Source organism: Sorex fumeus, unplaced genomic scaffold (assembly GCF_029834395.1).
Source record: "Sorex fumeus unplaced genomic scaffold, SorFum_2.1 ptg000063l, whole genome shotgun sequence".
NCBI lineage: Eukaryota > Metazoa > Chordata > Mammalia > Eulipotyphla > Soricidae > Sorex > Sorex fumeus.
Window position 1 is genome coordinate 78,010,126 of NW_026606120.1, and position 27,806 is coordinate 78,037,931.

General features: G+C 56.9%; 2 protein-coding genes across 4 annotated transcripts in view; one reads left to right on the forward strand and one right to left on the reverse strand.

Annotated features, from left to right (window-relative positions):
• Window positions 1–787: 787 nt before the first annotated feature.
• Window positions 788–27,753, reverse strand: DCAKD (dephospho-CoA kinase domain containing). Of its 3 annotated transcripts, none has more exons than XM_056126724.1 (5): window positions 27,500–27,753; window positions 8,753–8,926; window positions 7,625–7,828; window positions 3,484–3,571; window positions 788–1,100 (listed from the first exon to the last, which is right to left on the reverse strand). In XM_056126724.1, the coding sequence occupies exons 2-5, from the start codon at window positions 8,862–8,864 to the stop codon at window positions 803–805; spliced, it is 702 nt and encodes a 233-aa protein (XP_055982699.1). In that variant the 5' UTR covers window positions 8,865–8,926; window positions 27,500–27,753; the 3' UTR covers window positions 788–802. The 3 variants fall into 3 exon arrangements, with proteins under 3 accessions (XP_055982699.1, XP_055982700.1, XP_055982701.1); XM_056126725.1 differs by lacking the exon at window positions 27,500–27,753 and adding an exon at window positions 15,169–15,197; XM_056126726.1 differs by lacking the exon at window positions 27,500–27,753 and adding an exon at window positions 15,173–15,190.
• Window positions 27,204–27,806, forward strand: part of NMT1 (N-myristoyltransferase 1) — a 36,906-nt gene continuing 36,303 nt past the window's right edge. The window contains exon 1 of the mRNA XM_056126718.1: window positions 27,204–27,423. Coding sequence (XP_055982693.1) covers window positions 27,365–27,423 — 59 coding nt within the window. The 5' untranslated portion in view covers window positions 27,204–27,364. The remainder of the gene's footprint in view (window positions 27,424–27,806) is intronic.

Consider the following 27,806-nt stretch of genomic DNA (forward strand, 5'->3'; position numbering starts at 1 on the left):
GCAGCACGTCGGTGGGGCGAGGCCGGTGTCTCAGCAGCTCTAATTGGGCCAGGCCAGGAAGATGGAGTATGTGTGTGTGTGTTGGGGGGGGGAGTGCGGGGGGAAGGGAAGTGCGGCCCTGCCCCTCCCCCACCGCAGCGCTGGGGTGTAAGGGGAGCCAGCCCCTCAGCTTCACACACTTTATTCAGCACCAGACAGAGGCGAGTTGGGCCGGGCCCCAGATAGGAGGGGGACAGCAGGGTCCCTGCCCTCCCAGGGCTCAGTTAAGGAGGCCCCAACCCCACGGATCTGGGGACAATTGTCAGGTGGTGTCCAGCCCCAAGGAGGGAGAGGGACGGCAGGTGGGCAAAGGCACAGAGGCGAGAGACAGCAGGAAAATGGGCGGCACCAGGGTCAAGCCAGAACCTGGGGTGGACGAGGCAGGGCGGGGCGGAGGCATGCAGGAGACTGGGGTCGTGGTGGGCGGTTTCCCAAGAGGCCCACCCTCTCCCCCTCCCCACCCGCCCGGCCACAGGACCACAGCATCCAGGGCTGCCTGGGCAGGACCTTGATGGAACTTTTGCCCAGAGAGAGGTCAAGGTGGGGACCCTCCTAAACCCGGGAGGGCCCCAGGGGGACGGAGCCCCTTCAGCCCACCCCACGAAACAGACCTGGTCTCAGTTCCGGGCCCGCGGGGATGGTGCTTGGGGAGCGGAGCCAAGCGCGGGGGCCCGGGGCTGGGTGGGGAGCACTAGCTGGCGGTGGGGAGGACTCCGGGAGGAAGGGGCGGGGAGCGGGGAGGGGATGGGGGGTCCCCGGGCGCCTATGCAGGCGCGTGGGCCATGAGGCAGCGGGCCAGCAGGTGCAGGAGGCTGATGACGCAGGCCAGGCCCGCCAAGATGCCGAGCCGCAGTGGCAGGTACTCGAGCGAGCGCTCCAGCTCGGCATACAGCAGCACGGTCTGGCGCTTGGTGAGGCTCCACTCGCCCGAGTTGTCCAGCACGTGCCCGGCCAAGTGCACCTTGTCCTTCAGGGGCAGCTGGGCGTTGATCCGGGCCTCTGCGTCCTCCCGGCTCAGGCTGTTCCGCCGCATGAGCCGGGCGAGCTGCGTGTCGCGGTCACTGGGGACAGGGCCGGAGGGAGGCCGCTCAGCAGGGCGTGACATGGCGTCCCCCCTGCCCACCTGCCTGCCAGGGCAGATCCTTCTTCTGGTCTCCTGAGGGTTCTGCTGCCGGTCAGCCCTGCTCTGGCCACCTGCTCTCAGCGGATCTCTGGACAAGTGGCTTTTTGAGAACATCTGGTCACACCCAGGGATGCTCCGGGACTATTCCTGAGTGACCTCTGGTGGGGCTTATGGGTCATTTTTTTTTTTTTTGCTTTTTGGGTCATACCCGGCAATCACAGGGGTTACTCCTGACTCATGCACTCAGGAATCACTCCTAGCAGTGCTCAGGGGACCCCGGGTCAGCAGCTTGCAAGGCAAATGCCCGCCCTATCTGCTGTCTATGGCTCCACCCCTTATGGGACCTTCTGTGGTGACCGGGATGGAGCGGGGTCAGCCACATGCCAGGAGGTGCCCTAAGCCCTGACCTCTCTCTTTGGCCCCGTGGAGATGTTTCATTAAAAGGAAAAACTCCTGGGCTGGGGAGACAGCCCCAAGGGCAGGAGCCTGGCACGCTCAGGGCCCAAGCCGGATCCTGGGTACCACTCAGTGTCCCGAGCGCTACTGTTGGGGGGCCCTTCTCTCTGGGCCTCCCTCGTGCACTGTGCAGGGGTTACGGCGGGCCCCAGAACGCTGACAATGACCAGGGCTCCGCTGAGGCGGTGAGTGCAGCTGGAGGTGCTCCCTGGGCGTGGCAGAACCTACAGGGCCTGACCTGGCACCAGCCACGGTCACTGCTGCTCTCGGCAGATGCCAACCTGGAGGCCAAGGCAGGAAAGGGACAGCGGCAGGGCTGGGGGGTAGGGGAGGAGGTCAGGGACAGCAGATGCCACCCGTGGCCCCACTGCACTCCAAGTGCCCCTTTCAATTGCTTGGCACAAAACTCCCATTGTGTGGGGCTGAAGTGATACAACAGTGGGAGGAGGGCACTTGCCTCGCATGGGGCCAACCCAGGTTCGATGCCCAGCATCCCATATGGTCCCCTAAGCACTGCCAGGAGGGATTCCTGAACATCGCCAGGTGTGGCACAGAACATCCCTCGACAAAAAAAATTTCAGCTTTACTACGATGCCAAGGCCAAGAGGTTCCAATGCTTGGTGGAGTCTGATACAGCCAGGGGGAGGCCAGGGGAGGCGTGGGGGGGGAAGCAGGGGAAAATGAGGGCGGGATGGGGGGGAGGGAGTCGGAGACCCTTTGTGAGGACAAGGGTCCCATGGGGCTTTACACGCCAGCCCTGCCCTCGGGGCTGCAGGTGGGTGACGCTACACGCATACACACCCCCCGTGGGGGCTGTGACCCACTTTCCCTGACAGCTGAGCCTCCTGTTTGCCACCTGATTCTGGTCTGCTTTGTGTGCTGGAGGGTTCCAGGACCAAAGCTCCTCCCGGAGGCGGGCTGCCAGATCCCCTCCTGAGACCCAACGGTGGGGCGGCCCGTCCTGATCCCCCTCGGAGTGTTCTCTCGCTTATCAGAGAGAAATCTGGGGGCGGCTTGCTCTCCGGGCACATGTTCTCCCTAGAGCACGCTTCCCGCATGCTGATTTCCATTTCGGGAGAAGCCTGTGTTCTCTCTTGGGCATATTCACATTCCTCGCCCCCCTCTCCTCTCATAGATTTTTTTTTTTAATTTGCTTTTTGGATCACACCCAGTGATGCACAGGGGTTACTCCTGGCTCATGCACTCAAGAATTACTCCTGGCAGTGCTCAGGGGACCATATGGGATGCTGGGAATCGAACCCGGATAGGCCGTGTGCAAGGCAAAAGCCCTACCTGCTGTGCTAAGGCTCCAGCCCCTCCTCTCATAGCTTTCCAAACAAGCTTAGTTCCACAAAATCTACCTTGCTTCACAAAAAAAAAAAAGGTGTTTCAGTGGAAAGATTTTGTGGTGAAATCTTTTTCATAAAGATTTTTCAGCGAAATCTTTTTTATTGGGCAGTTGGGCCACTCCCAGCTATGCTCAGGGATCACTCCTGGGGGGCGGGGGTAACTCGGATGACCAAATGTGTGTGGTACAGGGGATGGAACTCAGGTTGGTTGCGTACAAGGCGAGAGCCCCCTCCATCCCTCCCTGCAGCCCTGCTCCCGGCTTTCTTTTCTACATTCTGCAGCTTTCAGCTCCCACCCTGACTGAAACGGGCCCATCACAGGAAAGCTGAGGAGGGAGAGGGATTCGGGGAGGTATGTGGGCTGACCACGGGCTGCAGGAGTAAAGGCAGCCACTCCGACCGCCAGCAGGGGGCGCCCTTCCCAAGCACTGACTGGGGGGGGGGGGCTGTCCCCTCCCTCATTCTCTGCCCTCCAACACTGGCCCACCCAGGCCTGGGGGTCCCAGCCCCGCTCACCAGTACACGACCACTGTGTGCTTCAAGTACTTGAGCAGCTTCTTGGTCTCAAACAGCAGGGGGATGTCCAGGATCACGTAGCGGTACCCTGCGGGGACAGACGGGCTTGTTCAGCCAACCCAGCAGGTCCACGGTGGGCTGGGGGTGGGGGTACCCGCAGGCCAGAGGGCACCCCCTCCCGCAAGGGCCCCCCAGCTGGGTGCTTCTCCAGGGAGCTGATCCAGGGTTTGCCAGGAACAGCGGAGGGCCCAGGATCTGTGGGGGAGGGCTTGGTTCTAAAAACGGGGAGGGGCGGGGCGGGAGGAGCAGCACTGTCGAAGGGCCCGGCTGCCGCAAAGGCCGGTGGGGGCAGGCATGTGGATTCGCCTTGATCTTGAACCCAAGTGCTCTGATCGTGAGCAGGGGATGGACACACACCACTGGAACCGCAGGACGCCGGGGAGAGTTTGCGGGGGCGCCTGGACCCTCTGCCCTCCTTTCCCTCATCTCTGCCCAGAGGGGTGGACGCCGGCTTCAGGGAGGAGGAAGGGATGGGTCAGACTGTTTCTGCCCAAGCCCAAGTCCCCTGCCTGGCCCTGGGGGTGCCTCAGGGAGCTGGTGACACACAGGGCAGGGTGACAGGATGGCAGGCTGTCCTGGCTGCTGTCCCCCCTCCACCCCGCCCTCCGCCTCCTGCTCAGAAGGTGCAGAGAAGCCATCGGGGGAGCGAGGGGCAGAGAGAGAGCTGCAGCACCAGCCCCTCCAGACGCCTCAGTGTGAGCCAAGGGAAGGGGAGAGGCTGGCAGAGCAGGTTCCGGCTCCCCTTCCCACGCAAGCAGCTGCCAGGAATGGCCCGGTCTCTTATCTCCCGCCTCTCCCCTCACTGGCCTTTCTCCTCGGCCCTCACGGGAGCTCGGGGCCAGCCTCGCGGTCTAGTGACAAAGGGCTCTTATCTCCTGCTCATGCGAGGCCCCCCCCCCCCCCCCCCCCCCCGCTCACCCCTGCACCCTCCAGCACACATCCCTAACTGTACCCCAGGACCATGCAAGGGCCTAGCGGGCGATGCATGTAAACACAACCCCCATGCAGACCCTCAGGGTATTCTAGGAGTGACCCCCAGCGTGCCCCAGGGTGACCAACAGTCCCCCACAGACCCTCAGGGTACCCCGAGGTGATCCCACCCCCACGCAGACCCTCAGGGTACCCAAGGGTGACCCTCAGCTCCCTCCCCAAAGACCCTCAGAGTACTGTAAGGAGTGACCCCTCCCAGCCCCCACACAGACCCTCAGATTACTTCAAGGAGTGACCCCAGCCCCCAAGCAGGCCCTTGCGGATCACTGGTGGGGGATGGCCCCGTTCCCATATCCCGGGGGAGAGGCTGGCAGAGCAGGTTCCGGCTCCCCTTCCCACGCGAGCGGCAGCCAGGAATGGCCTCGTCTCTTATCTCCGCCTCTCCCCTCGCTGGCCTTTCTCCTCAGCCCTCACGCGAGCTCGGGGCCAGCCTCGCGGTCCAGCGGCACAGGGCTGCTCTTATCTCTTGCTCATGTGAGGCCCCCACTCCACCCCTGCACCCTCCAGCACACACCCCTAACTGTACCCCAGGACCATGCAAGGCTCTAGCGGGCGATGCATATAAACACAACCCCCACACAGACCCTCAGGGTACCCGAGGGTGACCCTCCGCTCCCCCCCAAAGACCTTCAGAGTACTGTAAGGAGTGACCCCCCCCCAGCCCCCACACAGGCCCTTGCGGATCACTGGTGGGGGATGGCCCCGTCTCCATATCCTGGGGGAGAGGCTGGCAGAGCAGGTTCCGGCTCCCCTTCCCACGCAAGCGGCAGCCAGGAATGGCCTCGTCTCTTATCTCTGCCTCTCCCCTCACTGGCCTTTCTCCTCGGCCCTCACGGGAGCTCGGGGCCAGCCTCGCGGTCCAGCAGCAAAGGGCTCTTCAGCTGTCACCGCCTCCCGCGCGCCAAGCTCGGCCAACTCTGCCGCTCTATTAGGACATCCGTCAGGCTGCCCCGAGCCTCCCGGCAGCTGGCGATCTGATCTGACGCGCGGCGGCCCGACCTGACAGGCGGGTTTGTTCCACTCCTCAGGGAGAAGCCGGGTCTGTGGACGCTGCAGCTGTCGTCCCCGTTTCTCACCTTTCTGCGCTGAAGGGGCTTTTATCTCAGTGGTGGCGGGCGGGGAGCGGGGACACGCGGTGGGAGGGCACGGGAGCGGGTGACACTAGCCAAGGCTGCGTTTCGGGAGGGCAGCGCCTTGGAGCCCGGCAGATGTGCCGCAGCTGGCCCGGGACCATGCAAAGGGCAGGACTGAAAGGCAGAAGGCACGGCCGGTGCCCGGGGGGACAAACTGGCACAGACATCGGCAGAACCAAGGCAGGGGGCAGCCACAGGGTCTCCTGGAAGGAGGGGAAGGGGACGGCAAAAGGGCAAGAGGGCGAGCAGGGGAGATGGCGGGGGTGGACGCCTGGCACCTTCCCCCACACTGAAGGGAGCAGAGGGCAGGGCCAGCAGCAAGATGCCCCGTAAGCTTCCTCTCCTTCCAGAAGGAGGCTCTGGCCAGAGGCGGAGGGCACGGGGGAGGGTCCCTACTCTGTACACAGGAACTCCACACACCAGAGACCAAGGGATTTGGCCCCGACTGGTGCCAGACCACAAAGAAATCGTGTGTGGGGGAGGCGGAAGGGGAGGGGCGGGGGGAGCAGAGAGAGAGTAAGGAGAGTAAGGGGTAGGGCGCTTGCCTTGCCTGTGGCTGACTCAGATTCAATCTCCACATTCCATACGGTCCCCTGAGCACTGCCAGGAGTGATCCCTGCATGCAGAGGAACCAATAAACCCCTGAGCATCGCCAGGTGTGGCCCCAAAAGGTAAGGTAAGGTAAAGGCCCTCCCGTTGATCGTCGATTTGCTCGAGCGGGCCCAGTAACGTCTCCATTGGAGACTTTGTTGTTACTGTGTCTGGCATATCGAATACTCTCGGTAGCTTGCCGGGCTCTCCGAGCCCCAAAACAAACAGGAAAAACAAACAAACAAAAAACACCAGGGCTGGGGCCGGAGCCATAGTACAACGGGTAAGGCATAAGCTTTGCAAGCAGCCAACCCGGGTTTGATCCCCAATCCCCGGCATCCCATATGGTTCCCCCAAGCACCGCCAGGAGTGTTTCCTGAGTGCAAAGCCAGGAGTAAGCCCTCAGCATTGCTGGGTGTGAACCCAAAAAAAAAGAAAAAAAAAAAGACAGGGCTGGAGCAAGAGCAGAGAGTAAGGTGCTCTTCATGCACACAACCAGCTTAAGTTCAATCCCCGGCATCCCATATGGTCCCCTGAACACCGCCAGGAGTAATTCCTGAGTGCAGAACCAGGAGGAACCCCCAAGCATCACTGGCTGTGGCCCAAAAAGCAAAAAACAAAAGAAACCTCAGGGGCTGGAGTAAGGCACTTGTTCTGCATGCAGCCCACGGGGTCCCCCGAAGCTGCCAGGAGTGATCCCTGAGCACAGCCAGGTGTGACCCCTGAACAAAAAAAATAAAACCAAAAGAAACCTCCTGTGTTCCCCGGCCTGGCATGTGAAACGGGAGCAGCAGCCCCTCACGCTGGGGCCTAGGGAAGAGCTGGAAAGAGTACAGGGGTCAGGTGGAGAGCACTGGTCTTGCACGCAGCAGATCGGGATCCCGTTCCCAGCACCCCACGTTCCCCCAAGTCCTGCCAAAAGTGATCTCTAAGCACAGAGCCAGGAGTAAGCCTAGAGCAATGCTGGGTGTGCCCCCCCCAAATAAAAAAAGAACAAAGATGGTATTGAGCAGCTGGCCTCGGGGGGTCTGGACAGATAGCGCACAGGTGAACGTGCTTCTAGCACACCCACCGCATAGGGACCTGGGCTCCAGCATCGCCAGGAGGGATCCCTGAGTGCAGAGTCAGGAATGAGCACTGCCGAGTGTGGCCCAAACACCAGAAGGGGGAAATAAAAGCCTCGAGTGTGTTTTCCTCATGGACTGCCAACCTTGTCGCAAGTGGAGGGGCACGTGCTGGGCTTTTCTCGGCTGTGGCTGGTGTGATACTCACCGTGAACCCGGCAGCTCCTGGCTGCCCTGGCTCCCCTGCCTGGCCCCCGGCCCCCGGGGAGAGGGGAAGTGGACCCGGCCTAGCCCGCGGCTCACCCCGGAGGAAGTACTTGACGGTCTCCCTCATCATCTCCTTCTGGATCTCGGGGTGTGTGATGGTGTTGAGCAGATGGCGCCGGTCGGGCTGTTTGAAGACCAGGTCCCCCAGGGCCTTGCGGTTGATGTCCCCGTTCTCCAGCAGGATCTCAGGGCCGAAGGCCTCCACGATGCGCTGGTGGGCCGGGTACCCAGGCTGGACCACTGCAGCGGCAAGAGGCGGGGTCAGCCAGAGGAGCCCCAGAGACAAAGCGAATGACGGGGAGGGGCACGCCTGGCTATGAGAAGCTGGACTGGAGGGCGGGTGCTGTGTGAAGCCAGCCAGGAGGGGGACAGACCTGAATCATCTCTCAGGCGGGCGGGGGCACAAAGGAGCAGAGTAAGGGAGCAGCAAACAGCCAGAGGCACCAGGACCTGAGACCAGGTCTAGGAACAGAGCTTACTACGGCAGGGACATGGGATGGTAGTTGGCGGGGGGGGGGAGGGGGGGGGGCAGGGGAGGGGGGAACCCCAAGACAATAGTGGGAGGAAGCAGACCCTGGGGAAGAGTGTGGGAACACTATGTACGAAGCCCTGTCAAACTGGAGATCATGGTAACGCAAATAAACAGATAGAAAATGGGGGCTGGAGGGATACCATGGCAGGTAAGGAGTTTGCCTTGCACGCGGCCAACCCGGGTTCGATTCCTAGCATCCCATATGGTCCCCCCGAGCACTGCCAGGTGTAATTCCTGAGCACAAAGCCAGGAGTAACCTGTGCGTTGCCGGGTGTGACCCAAAAAGCAAAAAAAAAAAAAAAAAGATACAGGGGGGTAGTATGTCAAAAATAGTAATAACTCACAATGGAGACGTTACTGGTGTCCACTGGAGCAAATCGATGAACAAAGGTGCTATAGTGCTACAGGGGGCAGCAAGATGAGGGGAGGGGCCGAGAGACAGGACAGCAGAGAAAGCATTTCCCTTGCACGTGGGCAACCCCGATTCCATCCCTGGCACCACACGTGGTCCCCCAAACATGGGGCTCGGCGAAGGAAACAAATGGTTCCAGACGGGCAGAGTTGGGCCGGTGTGGTGGGGGGAGCAAGGGGTCTGAGCGGCCGGGAGGGGAATGCTGGCCACCCTGACTCACCGTGCCGGGCAATGACGTCCACGTCGATGACAGCGCAGCCCAGCTGCTGGAAGACCTGCAGCACCGAGCTCTTGCCAGAGGCGATGCCCCCCGTTAGCCCCACCAGGAACATCTTCGCTGGGGATGGAGGCCTGCTGCCGCGGGGCCACGTAGGAAAGACAGCGGACCGCGCACCTGCAGGAGAAGAGCCACCTGGTCAGCGTGGGAGAGGGACGAGGGAGAGAGGAGGCGAGAGGGGACAGTAGTGGGCACTGCACAGTACTGAGCTCGAGACACCCCAGGTGCCAAAGGCTGGGGAAAAGCAAGGACCCGGGGCAACGCCCCAGCACTCAGAGCTCCCAGGAGGGAAGCGCCTGCTGGTCCAAGGCTGCGGGGCCAAAGGCTCAGAGGGAACAAGGGGGGTGGGTAGACCCTGTCTCGCAGAATCCCAGGCCCGGGAGGGGCAGGAAAGGAAGTGGGGTGAGCGGCAGGGCCTATGCCTCTCCAACCTCAGCCCATTCCCTGTCCCTGGGGAGGCAGTCAGTGCAGGGATCAGGGTCCCCCCCGGTATAAACTTGCTTCTCAGGCCAGAGAGCTGAATCGGGAGGCGGGTGGGGTGTCTCCCGCCCTCCCTCCCGCGCCCTGGAATCGATCACGGGCCTTTTGCTGCTGTCAGACAGAAGATTTACTCGCCTAATTACACCTTGCTGGCGCTGAAGACGCAAATGAATTTATCTCCCTTCAAGGATTCAGTAAATGCTAGGGGGGAGAGGTAAGGGGGGCACAAACAGGCACCTGGAAAGTGGGCTGGATGCTCGGGTGGCCTGGGGTGACAGAGGCCCAACCTACCAACAGATGTGCTGGGGCTCACCCCCACCCAGCAAGTCAGGGCGAGACAGAAGAAGTGCCCGGTGAAACCCCACGGTCACTCCCAAAGCTCTCCTCCCTCTTGGGGCTGGATTCATTCCCGGGACGGGAGCGTCCCCTGCTCCAAACTCCCAGATCACAGAGTTAATGATCAGGGACGGAGCTCAGAGCACTGGCCTCACGCCTGGGATGCCCCGACTTCCAGCCCCGAAAAAGGACAAACAAGAGTTGGTTCACTCAGCTCAAGCTTTCTCATTTCTACTTGGGTCACACCCAGCGGTGCTCAGGGCTTACTCCTGCCTCTGTGCTCAAAGGATCCCATCTGGTGGGCTCGGGGGACTATGCAGGGTGCCAGGATTCACGTGGGTGGGCTACGTGCAAGGTGAGCGCCCTGCCTGCTGCTCCAGAGCGACTCCCACACCTTCTCTATTAGATCGCTCTGCTTGGCTGCCACTGAACTAATAGAATGGGAAAGGGAGGAGTATCTGAATGGATCCCCCCACCCTGTCTCCTCCCAGAGAGCTAAGTGCAGGCACGGCCCATGAACAGCCCCAGCCAGGCTCCCTCACGAGCCGCAGCCCCTCATCCATAGGAACACGGTGCCTGGCGCCCGGGACTGGCCTGGCGCTTTGCCTGTGCGGGGCCTTCTGAAGAGGGTGCATCCATCTGGCTCCCATGATCAATATAATCATTCATGGAAACGAGTCATTCCCTGCCTTGGGACCCAATTATGTTCTTGTGGAACCAGTGACTGCAAAAACATCTTGTTTTCCGGCTAACTAGTAAATGCTATTTTTATCTATGGTTTCCCCACTCCCGGTCCTTCATGGGGACACGCCGCTGTTTAAACCACAGACAGTCCAGTGGGGAGGGCATTTGCCTGGCACACGGCTGACCCGGGTTCGATCCCCAGCACATAGGGTCCCCTGAGCACCTCCAGAAATAACTCCTGAGCACAGAGCCAGGAAGGGCCCCTGAGCATCTCTGGGTGAGGCCCCCAAACCTAAAAAAACAAACCTGTGTCCCTTGGGGCTGAGTGCAGCAGGTAGGGCACTTGCTCTGCACACTGCCAACTCGGGTTCGATCCCCAGCATCCTGAATGCTCCCCAGAGCACTGCCAGGAAAGACCCCTGAGCACAGAAGCAGGAAAAAGCCCAGAGTACTCCCAGGTGAATTCCCCCCTCAAAAACAACACAAAACCAAAACTGAGATCAAGTGCTCTTCTCCGCTGGGTCTGTAAGTCACCACCTCACTGGTGCCAATTACCGGGGGAGACATGAGGAAAGGGGGCAGAGTCAGGCCCCCACTGGGGTGCAGCCTCTCCTCAGCACCTCCAGACACACCATCACCCTGGGGAGCTTTTGTGGGGGGTCAAGGAGTTTCTTCCCACTGCACCCTGGTGCTGACTTTGATGGGGTCCTGAAAGAATATAAATACCTTATTTGTAGTCATTTTGTAGCGGTCACATGTTGCAATACTTCGCTCAAAGAACTGTTTAAATAAATTGCTACTGCATGTTTTAATAAAATTTGTTACTAAAGAAGATAAAGAAATAGAATCCTCCCTAAAGTCAAGGGATGGAGGGAACACTGGGAGACAGTAGAGAAGCCTGGGGGGTATCTCAGGCTTGACGCGCCCCCCCCCTCACTGCATGACTTCCTGAACCCCCAAGGACCCCAAGACCGTACCCTGGCTGCCCTCAGGACCACATGGTCAGACCCAGCATGGAATCCTTTGGTCTCTGGGAGTGGTTCCTAGGGGGTTCTCAGGCACTGCTTAGAACCAGTCATCTACTTCAGCAGTGCAGACGTTTCCTTCCATAGGAAACAGGATTAACAAGGATCTGGGCAGATTAAAGAGGCGATTTAAGTCACGGTCCTCTCAGTGTCCCTGCAGTCTATGCCTGTCCCCCATAGGACAGCTCCGTCCTTGCAGTCCGGGACCACAATCTCCAAGGGCTGGGGTGTGCCCGTGCGCGGGTTCCAGCCCAGACCCCCCAGCTTCCCCACAGTGGCCCCGCAGCACTGCTTGATGAGATCATAAAGCAAACAAAACCCCCAAGATAATATAAAATAATAAATCGAGGGGCTAGAGTGACAGTACAGCGGGTACGGCGTTTGCCTTGCACACGGTCGACCCGGGTTCTAGTCCCAGCTTCCCATATGGTCCCCTGAGCACCGCCAGGAGTAATTCCTGAGTGCAAAGCCAGGAGTAACCCCTAAGCATTGCCGAGTGTGACCCAAAGAGAAAAAAAAAAATAAAGAAAAAGTTGAGGAAAGGAAGCAGGAAAAAAGGATGCAGCCATCCTATCCTGACTCAGCAACTCACCAGCGCCCCCTGGCAGCTCTCCTGGGCAACGCAGCCTGGTCCTCCACACCTGCCCACTGGAGGCAGCTACCCTAAACTTGGGGGACTCACTCAGCAGCAAGTACAGAAGCTAATAGGAGCCTTTAAATACACGGGGACAGGACCTGACAGACAACCGCGGGGGGAGAAGAGGAGGGGAAAGGGCGCTTGCCTTGCAGGCAGGCAGCCATCCTGGGTTCAACCCCTGGGACCTGCACACGGCCCCCTGAGCATAGTCAGAGCTGAGCCCTGAGGGCAGAGCCCGGGGGGGGGGGGGGGGGGGGGGGGGGAAGCCCTGAGTACCACCGGGGCTTACAGTCCTGCGCTTAATCCCCAATATTAACCTTTTTGGGGGGTGAGGGGGATGGGCCACATTGGCTCTCTTCAGGGATCACTCCTGGCAGACTTGGAGGGCTACAGGGAGTGGCCCCAAAACAAAAAATAAATAATTGAAAAGACAAAAGAGAAGAATGGCTGGAGAGAGCTCACAGGCTAAACTCAAGCTGCACAGGCAGGATGCCCAGGCTCCATCCCTGGACCACGTGGTTCCCGAGAATCACCCAAAGTGACCAGCGCTGCTGGGTGGAGCCCCGAAAATAAAAATGAAAAACACCAAGAAATGCACATCTGCTCACGTCTCCGCATGCGGGCTGAGTCCAAGCCAAGCCCTGAGAGTTCCACCGGGGTTTACTCCCCCCACACCTCCCCACACACTGCCTGGCTTCTCCTTGTCCAGGCTGTGACCATGCCCTGCCACTGCCCCCCCCCCCCCCCCCCGACTGAGCTGAATATATTGCCCGCCAGCCCGATTTCACTCCCTACTCCCCCACGGCTGCGCTTTCTCAGGTCACGGACTGACCTGGCACCAGCCAATGGAGCACAGGTCTGTTTACTTGGAGGGCTGCACCCCAATCCCTGGAATACGGGCACTGCCAACAGGACACAGGGGTCGGGGGGCTAGTTTAACCCGGAGGGCGCTGCTGGGCACATGGCCATCCCGGTTTGGGTCCCTGACACTGAGCCCCACCAGAGGTCCCTGAGCACAAAGCCAGGAGTGAGCCCTGAGCACTGCAAGTATGCGCCCACCACACACAAGTAAATGAAACATGACTTGATAAGAAGGCCAATCTCTGTTGAATGAATCAAGAATGCTGGGGCCAGAGAGATAGTTCACTGAGCAGGGCATCTGCCTCCCACACAGCTGACCCTGGTTTACTCCCCGGCACTCCCAGAGCCCCGCCAGCAGCGATTTCTGAGCACAGAGCCAGGAGCAAGACCTGAGCACGTCCTAGTGTGACCCAAGAACAAAACAAAGATACTGTCTAAAGAATACAGGAGACGGGGTGCCAGCTTAAAGGGCCAGTGTCCACTTTACACACCAGAGGCCTGGGTTTGATTTCAGGCATTGCCAGGCTGTCTGACCGCTGCTGAGCGCAGCCTCTGAGCACTGAACCAGGAGCAGCCCTAGAGAAAGTTCTGGGAGTGGCCCCCAGACCAGTAATAAGCATGCAGCAGAAGGTCCCACTCGGGAATAAGCAGGAACTCAACATCAACTTTTTTTAATCTTAGTTTTGGGGTCACACTTAGCCATGCCGGGCATCAAACTCGAGCTTCCTGCGTGATTCTCTCTGCGTGTCGCTTTCTGCCCCACACCCTGCTAGCACCACAGGGGCGACTCCCGTTTCCACACCTGGGAGGTGCTACCCGAGCTGCCACCTATTGAACCTGGGTCTCCCACTAGCAAATCATGCACTTAGTCCCCAATGTTAACCTTTTTGGGGGAGGGGGATGGGCCACATCTGGCTCTCTTCAGGGATCACCCCTGGTGGGCTTGGAGGATTCTATGGGGTGCTAGAACCTGGATCAGCTGTGTGCAAGACAAGCAGGCTGTCTGCTGTCATTCTGCTCCCTCACCAACATGAATGTCTCCTGGGGGGGGAGAGGAGCTGTCTGGAGTAGGATGTAATTCAGTGTACGACTCTTGCTTGGCATGTGTGGGACCCTGAGTTTGATCCTTAGAACTGTGAAATAAACAAATTACACACCTGCTCCAGGAAACCTACTATGATGCCAAATTTTGAAACTTTTTCAGGGGCCAGATAGCTAGTACAGTGGGTAGAGCACTTGCCTTGTACCTGGCTCACCTGGGTTCAACCCTGGGCACCCCATGTGGTCTCTGAGCCCACCGGGAGTGATCCCTGAGCACCTCTGGGTGCAGCCCAAAACAAAACCAAGAACTTTTCAGGGGTTGGATAGCACAGCGGGTTGGGTGCTTGCCTTGCGCAAGGTTGACCTGGGGTTTAATTCCCTGGGACCCCCATATGGTTCCTGGAGCCCCCACCAGTAGTGATCCCCAAGTGCAGAGCCAGGAGTAAGTGGAGAACAGCCTACTCATAGCCCTCAAACGAAACAAATAACAAAAAACACTTTCTACACCACCTCCAACCACCACATTCCTGGACACATTCCTGGACTGACGAAAGAAGAAAATGAAGCCGAGAATGCTCAGGAAGGCGAGTTCCCGGGGTCTGCACCAGGGGTCCTGGCTCCAGCCCAGCCTCCCCTGCCGAGGGCGCCTCCAGCTCCAGGAGGGTCCACTTACGAAAACCGAGAGTGCGTCCCCACCTAGGGCCTCGGTGACCCTGGCACCGTTTTGCAAAGACACAAAACCAGAAAAAAAACCTCTGCCAGTTGCAACAAACACAAGGATAGATGGAGTAACAAGAATTCATATGGTAATCTCCCTCGAAGGGAGCGAAGGGTATAGAGAAAAAATTGGGGGGTGGTTCGCCATAGGCAAGCTCTGGCGCGGGGGCCGGCCTGGGGGAGCCTTGGCCAGCGGCCGTGTGTCCGCCCCAGTCGCGAAGCTTTCGGGGGTCTCCACTAACCCTCGACCCCCTTCTCGGGGGAAGCCATGTTGGAGGGGAGGGAGGCCCACCAGGCACGGGAGCTCTCGCTCCCCGAAGCACCCTCCCTCCTTTCCGGACGCGCAATCCCGCAAGCTCCCCAAGCGGGATGCGCACAGCCAACTGCGGCCCGACCCCGAGTTGTCCTGCTGTGGCCGGACCCTTGGGCCGAACCCCTCGTTTGAAACCGCTTTTCTAGCGCTAAATCAAGCACCCCGCTAGAGCCAGGGACGGAAAGAAGCGGCGGGCCCGCGCGCCCACCCCACCCCACCCCAGCCCGGACCGCACGGCGCGCGCAGCGCCCGGCACCGCCGCTACCTACCCGGGACGCTCCTGCTCGCCCCAACTCGGGGCCCCAGCAGAACTCGGCAGGGGAGGGGCCGCAGGGGCGCGCGCGCACGTGGCCAGGACTTCCGGCCAGCGGAAGGGGCGTGGCGGGGCTGGGGGCGCGCCTGGCACGGGGTTTGGGGCGGGGGGCCGCTGCGGGGAAACCCGGGTAGGAGCCTGGCCCTTCCCCAGCGCGGGGGCTGGTCTCCGAACCTCAGACTGAGGCCTGATCGGACCCTCCAGTGAGGCGCAGCCAGGGTAGACCACAGAGGTTCCAGTACCCACAGGTGAATACTGTCCCGGCTCCTACAGTAAGAGGAAACTGAGATTTGCCTAACACACACACACAAGAAACTGAGATTTGCCTAACACACACACACGAAACTGAGATTTGCCTAACAAACACACACACACACACACACACACACACACACACACACACACACAGTCTCCTGCTGAGATCTGCTCCCATTCTACAGTAAGAGGAAACTGAGGTTTGCCCCCCCTCCCAAACACACAGAGTCTCCTGCAAATTACACATTCTTTTTTTGTGTGGATTTTGTTTTGGATTTTTGTTTGTTTGGGGGCCACCCCTAGCGGTACTCAGGAGTTGCTCCTGGCTCTGTGCTCAGAATCACTCCTGGTGGTGCTCAGGGGACCATAAGGGAGGCCAGAGATAGAACCCCACAGCTGCACACAAGACAAGCGCCTTCTCCGCCATCTCCCTGCCCTCCTCGTCATCTCTCCAGCCCATTGAACCTACTCCCAATTTCTACCTTAAAGGAAACATCTTTTTCTGGAGAGTCGATGGGGCCGGGTCACCAAAGGCCTTAAGTCTGGGCCTTGTAAAGTTTATCTTCTAGCTCATGACAACCTATGGGAGGTGACTTATTTTTTTCTAAGCTGTTAAAGAGAGGATAAATATTAATGCTATTTGTGAGGCATGGTCTAAATTTAATTGCATATTAATATTTATTTAAAATAAACACCGAGTAAGCTTAATTTTCAAAGACCAAGAGTCAAAGGAGTCATCTCTGTTCACCAAACACAACTCGGAGCAGTGCTGTGAGAGGCTCGGGACCCCAGGGTGACTGGGGTCCTTGTCAGGAGGAGGTGAGAGGTGGCGGGGGTTAGCCCCGTCTCAAAGTTTATTGTTACCCTCAGTAAGGCAGGGCGTGGGGGCTAGAAAAGCCTTGGAGGGCATCACCTCGAAACTGCAAAGAAGAGCAGGGCTGGAGCAAAGCACAGCAGGTAGGGTGTTTGCCTTGCACGTGGCTGACCCGGGTTCTATTCCCAGCATCCCATATGGTCCCCCAAGCACCGCTGGGAGTAATTCCTGAGTGTAGAGCCAGGAGTAACCCCTGAGCATCACCGGGTGTAACCCAAAAAGAAAAAAAAAACTGCAAAGATACCTTCCCTTCAGAGAAGGTTCTAGTTCAGCACTGCAGTAGCCTTCCAGCCTTCGAGACTGCTCCCAGCAGAGATGCAGGTGTTGTTGGAACACTGGATCCAAAGATGCTCGCTTCAAAGACAATGCTTGTGGTCGGGGCAATAGTATAGCAGACAGAGTGCTTACTTGGCACTCTGCCGACCAGGTTCAATCCCTGGCACCTCATATGGTCCCCTAAGCCTGCCAGGAGTGATCTCTGAGCACCAAGCCAGGAGTAAGCCCTGAGCACCATGTGTCCTTCCCCCACTCCTCCCGGAAAAGAAAAGACCTCCAGTAGTAGCGCCCCACACTATGAGGCCAAATGGGGAGAAGCAGGACCACCAGGGAATCCCCCAGCAGTTGGGGAAGGATCTGATCACGGTGCGGGGAGAGGAGGACAGGCACGTTCCTGTCTGTGGCACTGCCACGGCAGCCCTGGTTATGGGTGGGAATCTGGGTAACGGAGAAAGGCAATTTAGTCACTGCACCAGACTTGGCTTTAGAAACCAGGTTCAAGTCTGAACTCATACCAAGTTGCAGTGAAACTTCGGACAAATCTTTGCTCTTGTCTGTTCCCAGTGAAGTGGGAACCGCGGCCACCCTCCCTTTTCACCCAAGGTCAGTGCAGACAGCTGAAGACAGGATCAGAGGGGAGTGTGTTAGTGTGACTGGGGGCCACCGAGCACTGTAACAAAGGGCTACTGCACAGTGTGTTCCTGCTGCATTCTGCTCCTCTTTCTGCAGCCCACAGGCATCATTTCTTCTTTGCCACCGTTTGCTCATTTCCTCACTCAGACATTAATTCACTGTCACTGTCCTCCTGTTGTTCATCGATTTGCTCCAGCGGACACCAGTAATGTCTACATTGTAAGACTTGTTGTTACTGTTTTTGACATATCGAATATGCCACGGGGAGCTTGCCAGGCTCTGCCGAGCAGGCGCGATACTCTTGGTAGCTTGCCGGGCTCTCCGAGAGGGACAGAGGAATCGAACCTGGGTCGGCCGCGTGCAAGGCAAATGCCCTACCTGGTGTCCTATTGCTCCCCTCTCCAGACATTAATTAAACCAACAAATACCTTGTAGTGGGGATTGTGCTGAGGGTACTCAAGTCAGCAGAACTTGGGGGGCAACTTCCAGCTGAATACCTGGGGGGTTGCTCCCTCCTGGTGGTGCAGTGCTGGGGACAGGACCCCAGGACTCAGGCATGCAAATCACTCCAGACTATGAAGCGGTTTTTCTGGTCCCAATTGCAGGTCAGGGGCTAGAGTGACAGTACAGTGGGTAGAGCAATTGAGCCCTGCACGGGGCTTACCGGGGTTCAATCTCTGGCCTCCCACAGGGTGCCCAGAGCCCACCAGGAGTGATCTGTGAGTACAAAGCCAGGAGTAAGCCCTAAACACTGCTAGATGTGGTATGTCTGGCTCCAAAACCAAAACAAACAAAACAGAACAACAACAACAAAAATAAAACAGGCTGCTTTTTCTTATTTTGCTTTTGGACCACACCTGTCAGTGATGCTCAGGGCTTACTCATGGCTCTGTGCTCAGAGGACCACACAGGGTAGCAGGGATCAAAACAGGGTCAACCCAAGACAAGTGCCTTAGCCTTCAGAGGAGGGGATGGAATCCGGGGCCTCACACACGGAAGGTCAGAGCTCTCCCACAAAATTACTCCATCCAAGGAATGTTAATTGAAGGCCTACTATATGCTGGCCCAAGGGATACAGAGGTTAGAAAAACCCAATTTCGGCCGGAGCAATTGTCCAGCGGGGCAGGCTTTTGCCTTGCATAATGGCCAACCTCGGTTCAATCCCCAGCATCCCATATGGTCCCCACAAGCACCACCAGGAGTAATTCCTGAGTGCAGAGCCAGGAGTAAGCCCTGAGCATTGCTGGGTGTGATTCAAAAGGAAAAGAAAAACCCAATCTCTTGTTTGATCTCACAGAATATGAAGTCTTGTGGGGGAGAAACTGGTTGCAAACGAAATCAACACAAAGCAGCAGCTCTGATTCCAGCCAAGGCCTGGCCCGGCGTCCCAGACTCTGTATTCAGGGACCCGGGCCTTACACTGCCTCTTACGTCAAGTCCAGTGTTGCTTCCCCAGAGAGTCTGTCCTCACAAGGCTGCCCTCAGAAAACTGCCCGGGCTGTTCCCCAACTTCGCCTACACCCCTTGTCTGGCCAGTCACCCTGAGCTGGGCCTGGGCACACCGGGCTGCCCTGAGAAGTGTCTGCTTTCCTCTGTGCTTGTCCCAAGATGCTCTACCACCAAAACTGTTCCTGGGGGCCCCTTTCTCAGACTCTCCCTGACACCTGTCCCCAAACCATGGACCGCGTCACCAACTTGCATGGCGTCTCTGCTAAGGGGATATGCTGATCTGCTTGGTCTTGTTGCTATCTTATTGGTGCTGCCAACATGATTCCTGGGCAGGGCCTCACCGGTCACTTTTCTTGAACCTAGCCTAGAGTGGAAAGTAGTGTCCCCACGCTCAGGCCTTTGCGTCTAAGGAGAGCATTGTCCTGAACGGGAGAGCGAGCAGAGACAGGAAGGGACCAAAGACTGCTCTGGCCCCAAGGCCTATGCACAGGTTTTGCACACAGGAGGCCCAGGCTCAATCCCTAGCACCGCACGGTCCCTTGAGTACCACCAGGGTCCGGGGGCAGCCTCAGTACTGCCAGTGTGGCTCCAAACCCCGAACAAACATCCCTTCTCTAGCAATTGAGCCCGCTGCACTGTTCTCCAGAGATCACTTTCCTAGAGAGCCAGGTGGCAGCTGGTATGTTTCTCCAGCAAAATGGTGTCTCTCTGCCCAACCTCTCATGAGCTCCAGACATCCACAGCCCTTCACACCATGATGCCGAATGGGCCCCCCGCAGCTTCCTGACGCTCCTTCTGTTCTCAGCTTCCATCACAGGATGCTGATTAGCCCCCCATACCACTCTCAGGGGCGAAGAGCCCAGTTTGGCGCCCCAGCAACGCCACCCGATGTGATCCAAAGCACGAAAAGAAGAAAGGAAACCCAGCTCCGCTATCTTTGTTTCTGGCAGTGCCGGGATCAAACCCAGCACTTCACTTCCAGGCAAGTGTTCTAGCCCAGGCTTCACTGGTTGTCACTCCCCTGTCATTTCCACCAGGGTCCCTCTTCCCTGGTTCAAAGCGGCTCCTCTATCTCAGGCACTAGACACGCCCCCTCTCCCTCCTAGCAGCACCAGGAGTGATCCCCGAGCGCCCTCTAGGGGCAGCCCCTCAGTAGTCCCCGGAGAAGGATGGTGCAAATAAGTAGCACACCAGGTGTGACCCAAATGACAATAAAGAACAAAAGTGCCTCCTTTAGGGCCAGGGAGATGGCTCACAGGGTGGAGTGTATCATTTGCAGGTGGGAGATGGGGTTCAATCGCCAGCAACTCTCCCTCCAAAGAAAGTCTCCACTAAAGCCCGGAGCAATAGCACAGTGGGTAGGGCCTTTGCCTTGCACATGGACAACCCGGGTTCAATCCCGGCATCCCATATGGTCCCCTGAACCCTCCAAGAGTGATTCCTAAGCACAGAGACAGGAGTAACCCCTGAACATCGCTGGGCATGACTCAAAAACCTAAATTTAAAAAAAAAGTCTCTAAACTGTTACTTCCTCCATGTCCCCTGCTTTCTCCCACATGGTGCTGGACTGGTCAGTCCTTAAACCCATGCATACTGCTGTCCTTCCGCTATTCTCACGGCCATTTTCTCTCTGCCCTGGAGGAAACCAGCAACCCAGAGTGCCAACAACACTGCATTCCTGGGCCCCACCAGAGGCCAACCAAGCTGGGCATCTCTAGGAGGGCCCTCCCGCCCCCCCCCCCCAAAGGCATAACACTACTTGCCCCCCAAGTAGGGAAGGAAGCTTCATTTGGAGGCTTGGCACAACAACACTGACTCTGGGCAGGAGCTGACCCTGTGGTGTTTTGTTTTGTTTCGGGGCCACGCCTACTGTGCGCAGGGCTTATTCCTGACTCTGAGCTCAGGGATCACTCCAAGGTGTGGCTTTGGGGTCCAGGAAAAGGAACTCCTTTCATGGGTGATGATGGTCCAGATCCCTTTTCCAGAGTTCTCTCTGCACAGTCCTGTTTCGAGGATGATGCACTGAGGCTGAGCGGGTATGCACAGGGCCAGAATGGCAGTCCACCTGGCAGGGCGTATGTCTTCCAAGCAGCTGACCCAGGTTCCATTCCCGGTACCCCACCCAGGATGTAATCCTTAAATAAAGCACTAGGGGTAAGCCCTGAGCATTGCTGGCTGTGGACCTAAACACCTTGCCCCTCACCAAAGAACAAAAAAAGCAGGCGGTGTGGAGGGTAAAGTGACTCAGGACAGCATCAAGCAGAGACAATGTCAAGAGTTCAACTCCAAGGAGTTAGACACTAGAGCCTGTACTTTCTTTTTGGGGGGTGGGGGGCACGTTTTGGGGCCATGCTTGGCCATGCTCAGGGGTTACTCCTGGCTCTGCACTCAGGAATCACTCCTTGAGGTTCTCAGGGCACCATCCCTTACCCATCGTACTATCCCTCTGGCCCCTTTTTGTTTTGTTTTGTGGTGGGGGGGCACCTCAAGTGGTGCTCAGGGCTTACTCCTGGCTTTACACGCAGGAATCATTCCTGGCAGACTTAGCAGACCATATGGGGGTGCTGGGAATCGAACTTGGGTGAGCCGCATACAAGGCAAATAAGTGACCTCCCGACTGTGCTATCACTCTGGCCTCTAGATCCTGTTCCCTTAACCACTATCTCCAATAACAACCGGGAAGGGAAAGTAGGTAGCCACACTAGAGACAAATTCCAGGGGCACTGCGTCAGCCAACTCTGGTCCCGGCTGTATCCCGCTCCCTTCATAAAAATGCTTCTGCCTAAACAGGCGAGCAGAGCGGGCAGCTGTCCCTGGGGGAGTCCGGCTACTTAAGTGGCAGGAAGCAGGCAAGCTGGGAATGTTTTATCTTGGAAAAGGAGAACATGCGGGAGTGACACATTCACAGCAGAATATGTAACAGTGGTCTGGGACACAGTGATCCTTCAACACAAACTCCATGAGGCAGAACACGGCCAACTCTCACCACTGAGAGCAGTCTCAGTGAAGAAGGCTTTCCACTCTGGGGAGCAGGGAGGAAGAAATATGAGAGCTCAAGGAACCCCGAGAAAACATCCAGAGGATCAGAGAGATGGCACCGCAGGTAAAGAAGTCACCTGCGTACCTGGACCCAGGTTCCATCTCCGACGCCTCAGATGGTCCCCTGAGCTCCCTAGGAGTGATCCCTGACCTCACCACCAGGAGAAAGCATCCAGGGACCCAAACTAAGAAACTACATTACGGGCGAGCACAACATACCTCTCTGTAATGTGACCATAAGCTCAAGAAACTTAAAGATCAGTACAGGGGGTAAAAAGGCTTGCCTTGGGGCCAGAGTGAAAGTACAGCACGTAGGGCATTTGCCTTGCACACGGCCAACCAGGCATCCCATATGGTTCCCCGAGCACCGCCATGAGTAATTCCTGAGTGTAGAGCCAGGAGCATTGCCAGGTGTGACCCGCCCCCTCCCCACCCCACCCCCCAAAAAGAAAAGGAAACAAAACAGGCTTGCCTTGCCTTGCCTTGCACACAGCCAACCCTGGTTTGATCCTCAACACCACATATGTTCCCGAGTCCCTCCAAGAGTAATCTTTTTGCAGCTTGAGGAGAAAGCTCAAAGCACACCTAGATGTGGCACATACAACCTCCTCTTCGCTAAAAAGTAAATTATCCAGCGGTGCTTGGGGCTTACTCTTGGCTCCGAGCTCAGGGATCAATCCTGGTGATGCTGAGGGAATGATACAGGGGACCAGAGATTAAATCTAGGTCGGCCGTGTGAAAGAAAAGCACCCTAACCACTATACTATTGCTTCAGCTCTTCATTTCTTTTTTAAAACATAGAATTTAAGTTTTATTATAGAGAAAACAATGGATCCAACAAAATCTAAGTGGAGATAACTAGAGAGAGAGACAGACAGACAGAGACAGACAGAGAGACAGACAGAGAGACAGACAGAGAGACAGACAGAGAGAGAGAAAAATTGCCTCTCAAGTCTCTTCTCAATCTGAAATTCTCATTCCAGAACACTGGACTTGCACTTACATTCTGAGCTCGGTCCTGGCCCTCACATTGCCTGCCGAAAAGGGTCTCCGCCGAGCAAGAACCGCTTAGCACGAGGTGAAGGACATGGCAGAGTCTTATGTAAACTTTCAGCGGCAAGAATGGGGGGTCCACAGAAACCAGCGCCTCCACTCCCTACCATCATGTTTCCTCAGCTACATTTTGTTCATCTTCATTCAACCTCTGCCACTCTGTGAGGAAAGAATAAAGAGTTGGGCATCCAAATACTGGACATGGGTTCAATTCTGGGCCAAGCTCTAAACATCACTGTAACTTAAAAAAAAAATTCGCACACACATTTTCTCCAAGTTCCCTTCCCTAGTACTTCCCAGAGTTGCATGAGCTACAATAGGGGAAACAGAAAAGTTAAATGTTCGAGGGTATGGTGCTGCCAGCAGGTCAATCTGTACCCATGAGGCGAGTGCATCAGCAACCTGATGGCGCCTTCCGACTTCCAGAAACCCCAAAATTGCTGCTGTGCCTTTGGCGAGACCCCAAAAACTTGGGGCAAAGTTTACCAAGAAAGTAAATGGCCAAAAGTTAGGTATGTGGGAGACACACCCACAAACCACCTCCGGCTCAGCTATATAATTGGAGGCAAGACCTCTGTGGTTCTTGATCAAACTGCTTAACGGTCATGATCCCAGAGACTCAGAAACAAATCTCGGCTTTTGGCAGAAATGCGCCCGGTCCCTGCAGTAGGTTACTGGTGCCGGGCCACCCCAGGTGGGGACAGGTTTCATGCCTTGGCCTGTTCCCCCTGGTGGCCCAGTGGCCATCATCCTCCAGAGGCCACTGGACAGTCAGGTTTGGGCCCACAGTGACAAAACACTTGGGTCCTCACGGGGTGGGGATGGAGCCGGCCTTAACCTCCCCACCCCAATGAGACCATGAGTCACTGCCCAAAAGGCCTCTCTGACTCCTGATCAAGCTGCTTAATGGCCATGATCCCAGAGACTCAGAAACAAATCTCGAAACCCAGCGGCTTTTGGCAGAAATGTGTCCGGACCGCGCAGTAGGTTATTGTCACCAGGCCAACCCAGGGGGGAAAGGGTGCTTGTCCCTCTGCCTGCTCCCCCTAGGCGGCTTGGTGGCCGCCATACTCCAGAGGCCGTTGGACAGTCAGGTTTGCGCCCGCAGTGACGAAACACGCAGGACTTCACGGGATGGGGGTGGAGCCGGCCCTTTCCTCCCCACCCCAATGAGATCCCAAGTCACCGCCCACGAAAAGCCTCTCTGGCTCCAGATCAAACTGCTTAACGGCCATGATCCCAGAGACTCAGAGACAAATCTCAGAACCCAGTGGCTTTTGGCAGAAATGCGTCCGGACCCACAGTAGGGTACTGTCGCTGGGCTGCCCCAGGGATGAAAAGGTGCTGTCCCTCCGCCTGCTCGCCCTAAGCAGCTCAGTGGCCACCACCCTCCAGAGGCCATTGGACAGTCAGGTTTGGGCCCTCAGTGACAAGACACATGGGGCCTCACTGTATGGGGGTGGAGCCGACCTTTACCCCCCCACACCAATGAGACCCCGAGTCACCGCCCACAAACGACTGCTCTGGCTCCTGATCAAGCTGCTTAATGGCAATGATCCCAGAGACTCAGAAACAAATCTCGGAACCCAGTGGCTTTTGGCAAAAATGCATCCGGAACAGTAGTAGGTTACTGTCGCCAGGCCACCCCAGGAGTGAAAGGGTGCTGTCCCTCCGCCTACTCTCCCTAGATGGTTCAGTGGCCGCCATCCTCCAGAGGCCACTGGGCAGTCAGGTTTGGGCCCTCAGTGATGAGACACATGGGGCCTCATGGGATGGGGGGGTGCCAGCCCTTTCCTCCCCATCCCAATGAGACCTCGAGTCGCCGCCCGTGAATGGCCTTTCTGGCTCCTGATCAAGCTGCTTAACGGCCATGATACAGAGACTCAGGAACAAATCTCGGAACCAGGCAGGTTTTGGCAGAAACCTCTCCAGATTTAATTGTTAAAACTTCGGAATTCCAAAATCGTGTGGCTACTACTGCAGCCACGTGACACCATGTTATTCATAACCAGCAATAGAAAACAAATTATCTAGTGTTGCCTTTTCAGCAGATCTGAGTGTTGGGGTAAAATCCCAAATAATAATGGTGGGTCTGATGTCAAGATATTGAATGTAATCAAAGTAGAGAGAGAGTAATGTGGAAATCATCTGCCCCACAGGTAGGGGGAGGGTGTAGGATGGAGGTATACTGGGGGTTTTGGTGGTGGAGAATGGGCACTGGTGAAGGGACGGGTGTTTCATTATATGACTGAGACTTAAACCCAAAAGCTTTGTAACTGCTCTCACGGTGATTCAATAAATAAAATTATAAAAAATGAAAAAAAAAAGTAAGGTGGAGTTCATGCCTAATTCAATCAGCTAATCTTGTGGCTGAATAAATAGCAGTACTCCTACATTAAAAAAAAGGGGGGGGGCTGGAGTAATAGCATAGTGGGCAGGGCGTTTGCCTTGCACGCGGCTGACCCGGGTTCAATTCCCAGCATCCCATATGGTCCCCTGAGCACCACCAGGGGTGATTCCTGAGTGCAGAACCAGGAGTAACCCCTGTGCATCACCAGGTGTGACCCAAAAAGAAAAAAGAAAAAAAAAAGTTAAATCCTCTAACACACTTAGGGCTTTATTATCTTGTTTTGGGGCCACACCCAGTGGTGCTCAGGGCTTACTCCTGGCTCTTCACTCAGAGATAACTGCTGGCAGTGCTCAAGAGACCATGTGGGGTGCCGGAGATCAAACCCAGGTTGGCCCCACGCAAGGCAAACGCCCTACCTGTTATACTGAAGCTCCAGCCCCAGGGCTTTATTATCTCTGATGTGCCATCCCCTTGCCTACACAATAGATGACAGTGCTGACAGTGGTCCTGGCCCTGTAGAGACCAGTGTTCTCAATCTGAACCAGAGTGTATCTTCGTTTCCAAGATCAAATTGGAATGATCAGGGATTATCTGACCTGCTACAAGTCATATTCTTCTTTTACTACTGATATAGAAAGGAAGAGTTTGTATTGTTTTTACTGTTTCAGAATTTTGGGTCATACCTGGGTTCAGAAGCTAATCACAGCTCAGTGCTTGGGGTGACCATGGGAATCGAACCCAAAGTCTCACACATGCCAGAAAAGCACTCTACCACTGACCCACTCCCCTGGCCCAGTTAGTTCTGCTTTACTTGTTTTGTTTCCTTTCAGATGGAACTGTCAGGTAAGAATCTGTCCTCCCACAACCCAACCCAAATGATTCATCCTGAAAAATGGGAACCGTGTCTTTGTTCACTTCCATGAGACTGTTCAATCACTGGAATGAGACCCCATGGACTGAAGTGCTTGGTCCTGGCAAAGACTACATCAGGATGTCCTCATTACCTTCTCTTACCCATGTTCCTTGGGAAGAATGGGAACAGACAAGGGGAATTTTATTTTATTTATTATTATTGCTTTTTTTTTTTTTTTGCTTTTCGGGTCACACCTGGCAATGCACAGGGGTTCCTCCCAGCTCTGTACTGAGGAGTCACTCTTGGCGGTGCTCAGGGGACCATATGGGATGCTGGGAATCAAACCCGGGTCGGCCGCGTGCAAGGCAAATGCCCTACCCACTGTGCTATCTCTCCAGCCCCTATTTATATTGTTTTGCTTTTTGGGTCACCTCCGGCAATGCTCAGGGTCACTCCTGGCTCTGCACTCAGGAATTACTCCTAGTGGTGCTTAAGGGGACCATATGGGATGCCAGGGATCAAACCCAGGTCAGCTGCATGCAAGGCAAAGAACCTACCTGCTGTATTATCGCTCCAGTCCAAGGAAATTTTTATAGTGGTAAAGAATACAGAGGACCTTAAGGACAGACACAGCAAGACATTTGATTTTTCTTTGGTTTTGGGGGCCACACGCAGCATGTTCCAGTCTCATTCCTGGTTCTGTGCTCAAGACCAGTGTTGGCAGTGCTGGAGGGAGTGTATGTGGTGCCAAGAATTAAACCAGGGTCAGGGTAAGGCAAGCACTGTATTGGCTGTATTATCGCTCTGGTCTAGAATGTCATAATTATTTTTATTGGTTGTTTGTTTGGGAGCCACACCAAGCATTGTTCGGGGCTTACTCTTGGTTCTGTGCACGGGGCTCACTCTCGGCGGGACCCAATGAACCATATGCAGCGCTGGGGAGCGAACCTGCGATTTGGCAACCTGCCAGGCAAGCGCCTTACCCCTGGTGGCTCTGGTCCCCACATTCAGGTTTTTACAGACAGGTGGCTGATGTTTATATACTTGTCAGCTATGTCCCTGTGTGACTGGCCAACCTGGGCCACATGTCTTTTGCGTGAAACGGTGCACCCGCATTCTGTCCAGCGGGTTGGAGGAGACATGCGGTGAAGCCTTCCAGCGCTGCCTGCAAGTGCGTGTGCTCGTTGGGGAGCGGTGTGCGGGGCTGCCCTGCACCAGGAAGGTCCGCGTGGCCGGAAGCGGCGCGCGGACGCCGGTACCAGAAGGCCCAGAGCTGACCGAGCTGGCCGGAGCAGCCGGCCCCGGAGGCTCGGTGCTTCGCGCACCGCAACCCACTGACACCCATGAGGCCCTGAAGCACCAGGAGATGCCCAAGGTTCCGAGTGCGGTAGGCGACCAGGAGCGAACCCGACCTCCTGCAGGAAAGTCCCTCCACGGCCTGACGCATTCGGGCTCCCGGTGGGTCGCACCCGAAGGCTTCAAGCCGAGCGCTCCTACTCACCCGGGAATGGTAACGGTCCTTAACGGCAGCCGATAACGGCTCCCCTGCGGCCGGGCACTAGCAAGGGCAGGCGGAGGGCAACCCTGGGTTTTGGGGCGTCTCCACGTCCGAGAACCTAGAGCAGCTCGAACTACAACTCCCAGCAGCCCACGCGCCCCCGGGGCCGCCCAGCGTCGACCCGGCCACCCTTGCGGCCCTTCTTCGCTCTCGGCGCGGCCGAGCACCCTGGGCTTCCGGGTAGCGTCGGCCCTCCGCCCGGACGGGCTGCCCCTGGGGCTTCTGGGTATTGTAGTCGGTCTCGGCCCAG

Coding starts and splice junctions, on each gene's coding strand:
- DCAKD (XM_056126724.1), bottom strand. CDS start 8,864: ATGTTCCTGGTGGGGCTAACGGGGGGCATCGCCTCTGGCAAGAGCTCG. Junction 3,572..7,624: donor CGTCAAGTACTTCCTCCGGG/GTGAGCCGCGGG, acceptor CTGTCCCCGCAG/GGTACCGCTACGTGATCCTG. Junction 1,101..3,483: donor CACACAGTGGTCGTGTACTG/GTGAGCGGGGCT, acceptor CCCTGTCCCCAG/TGACCGCGACACGCAGCTCG.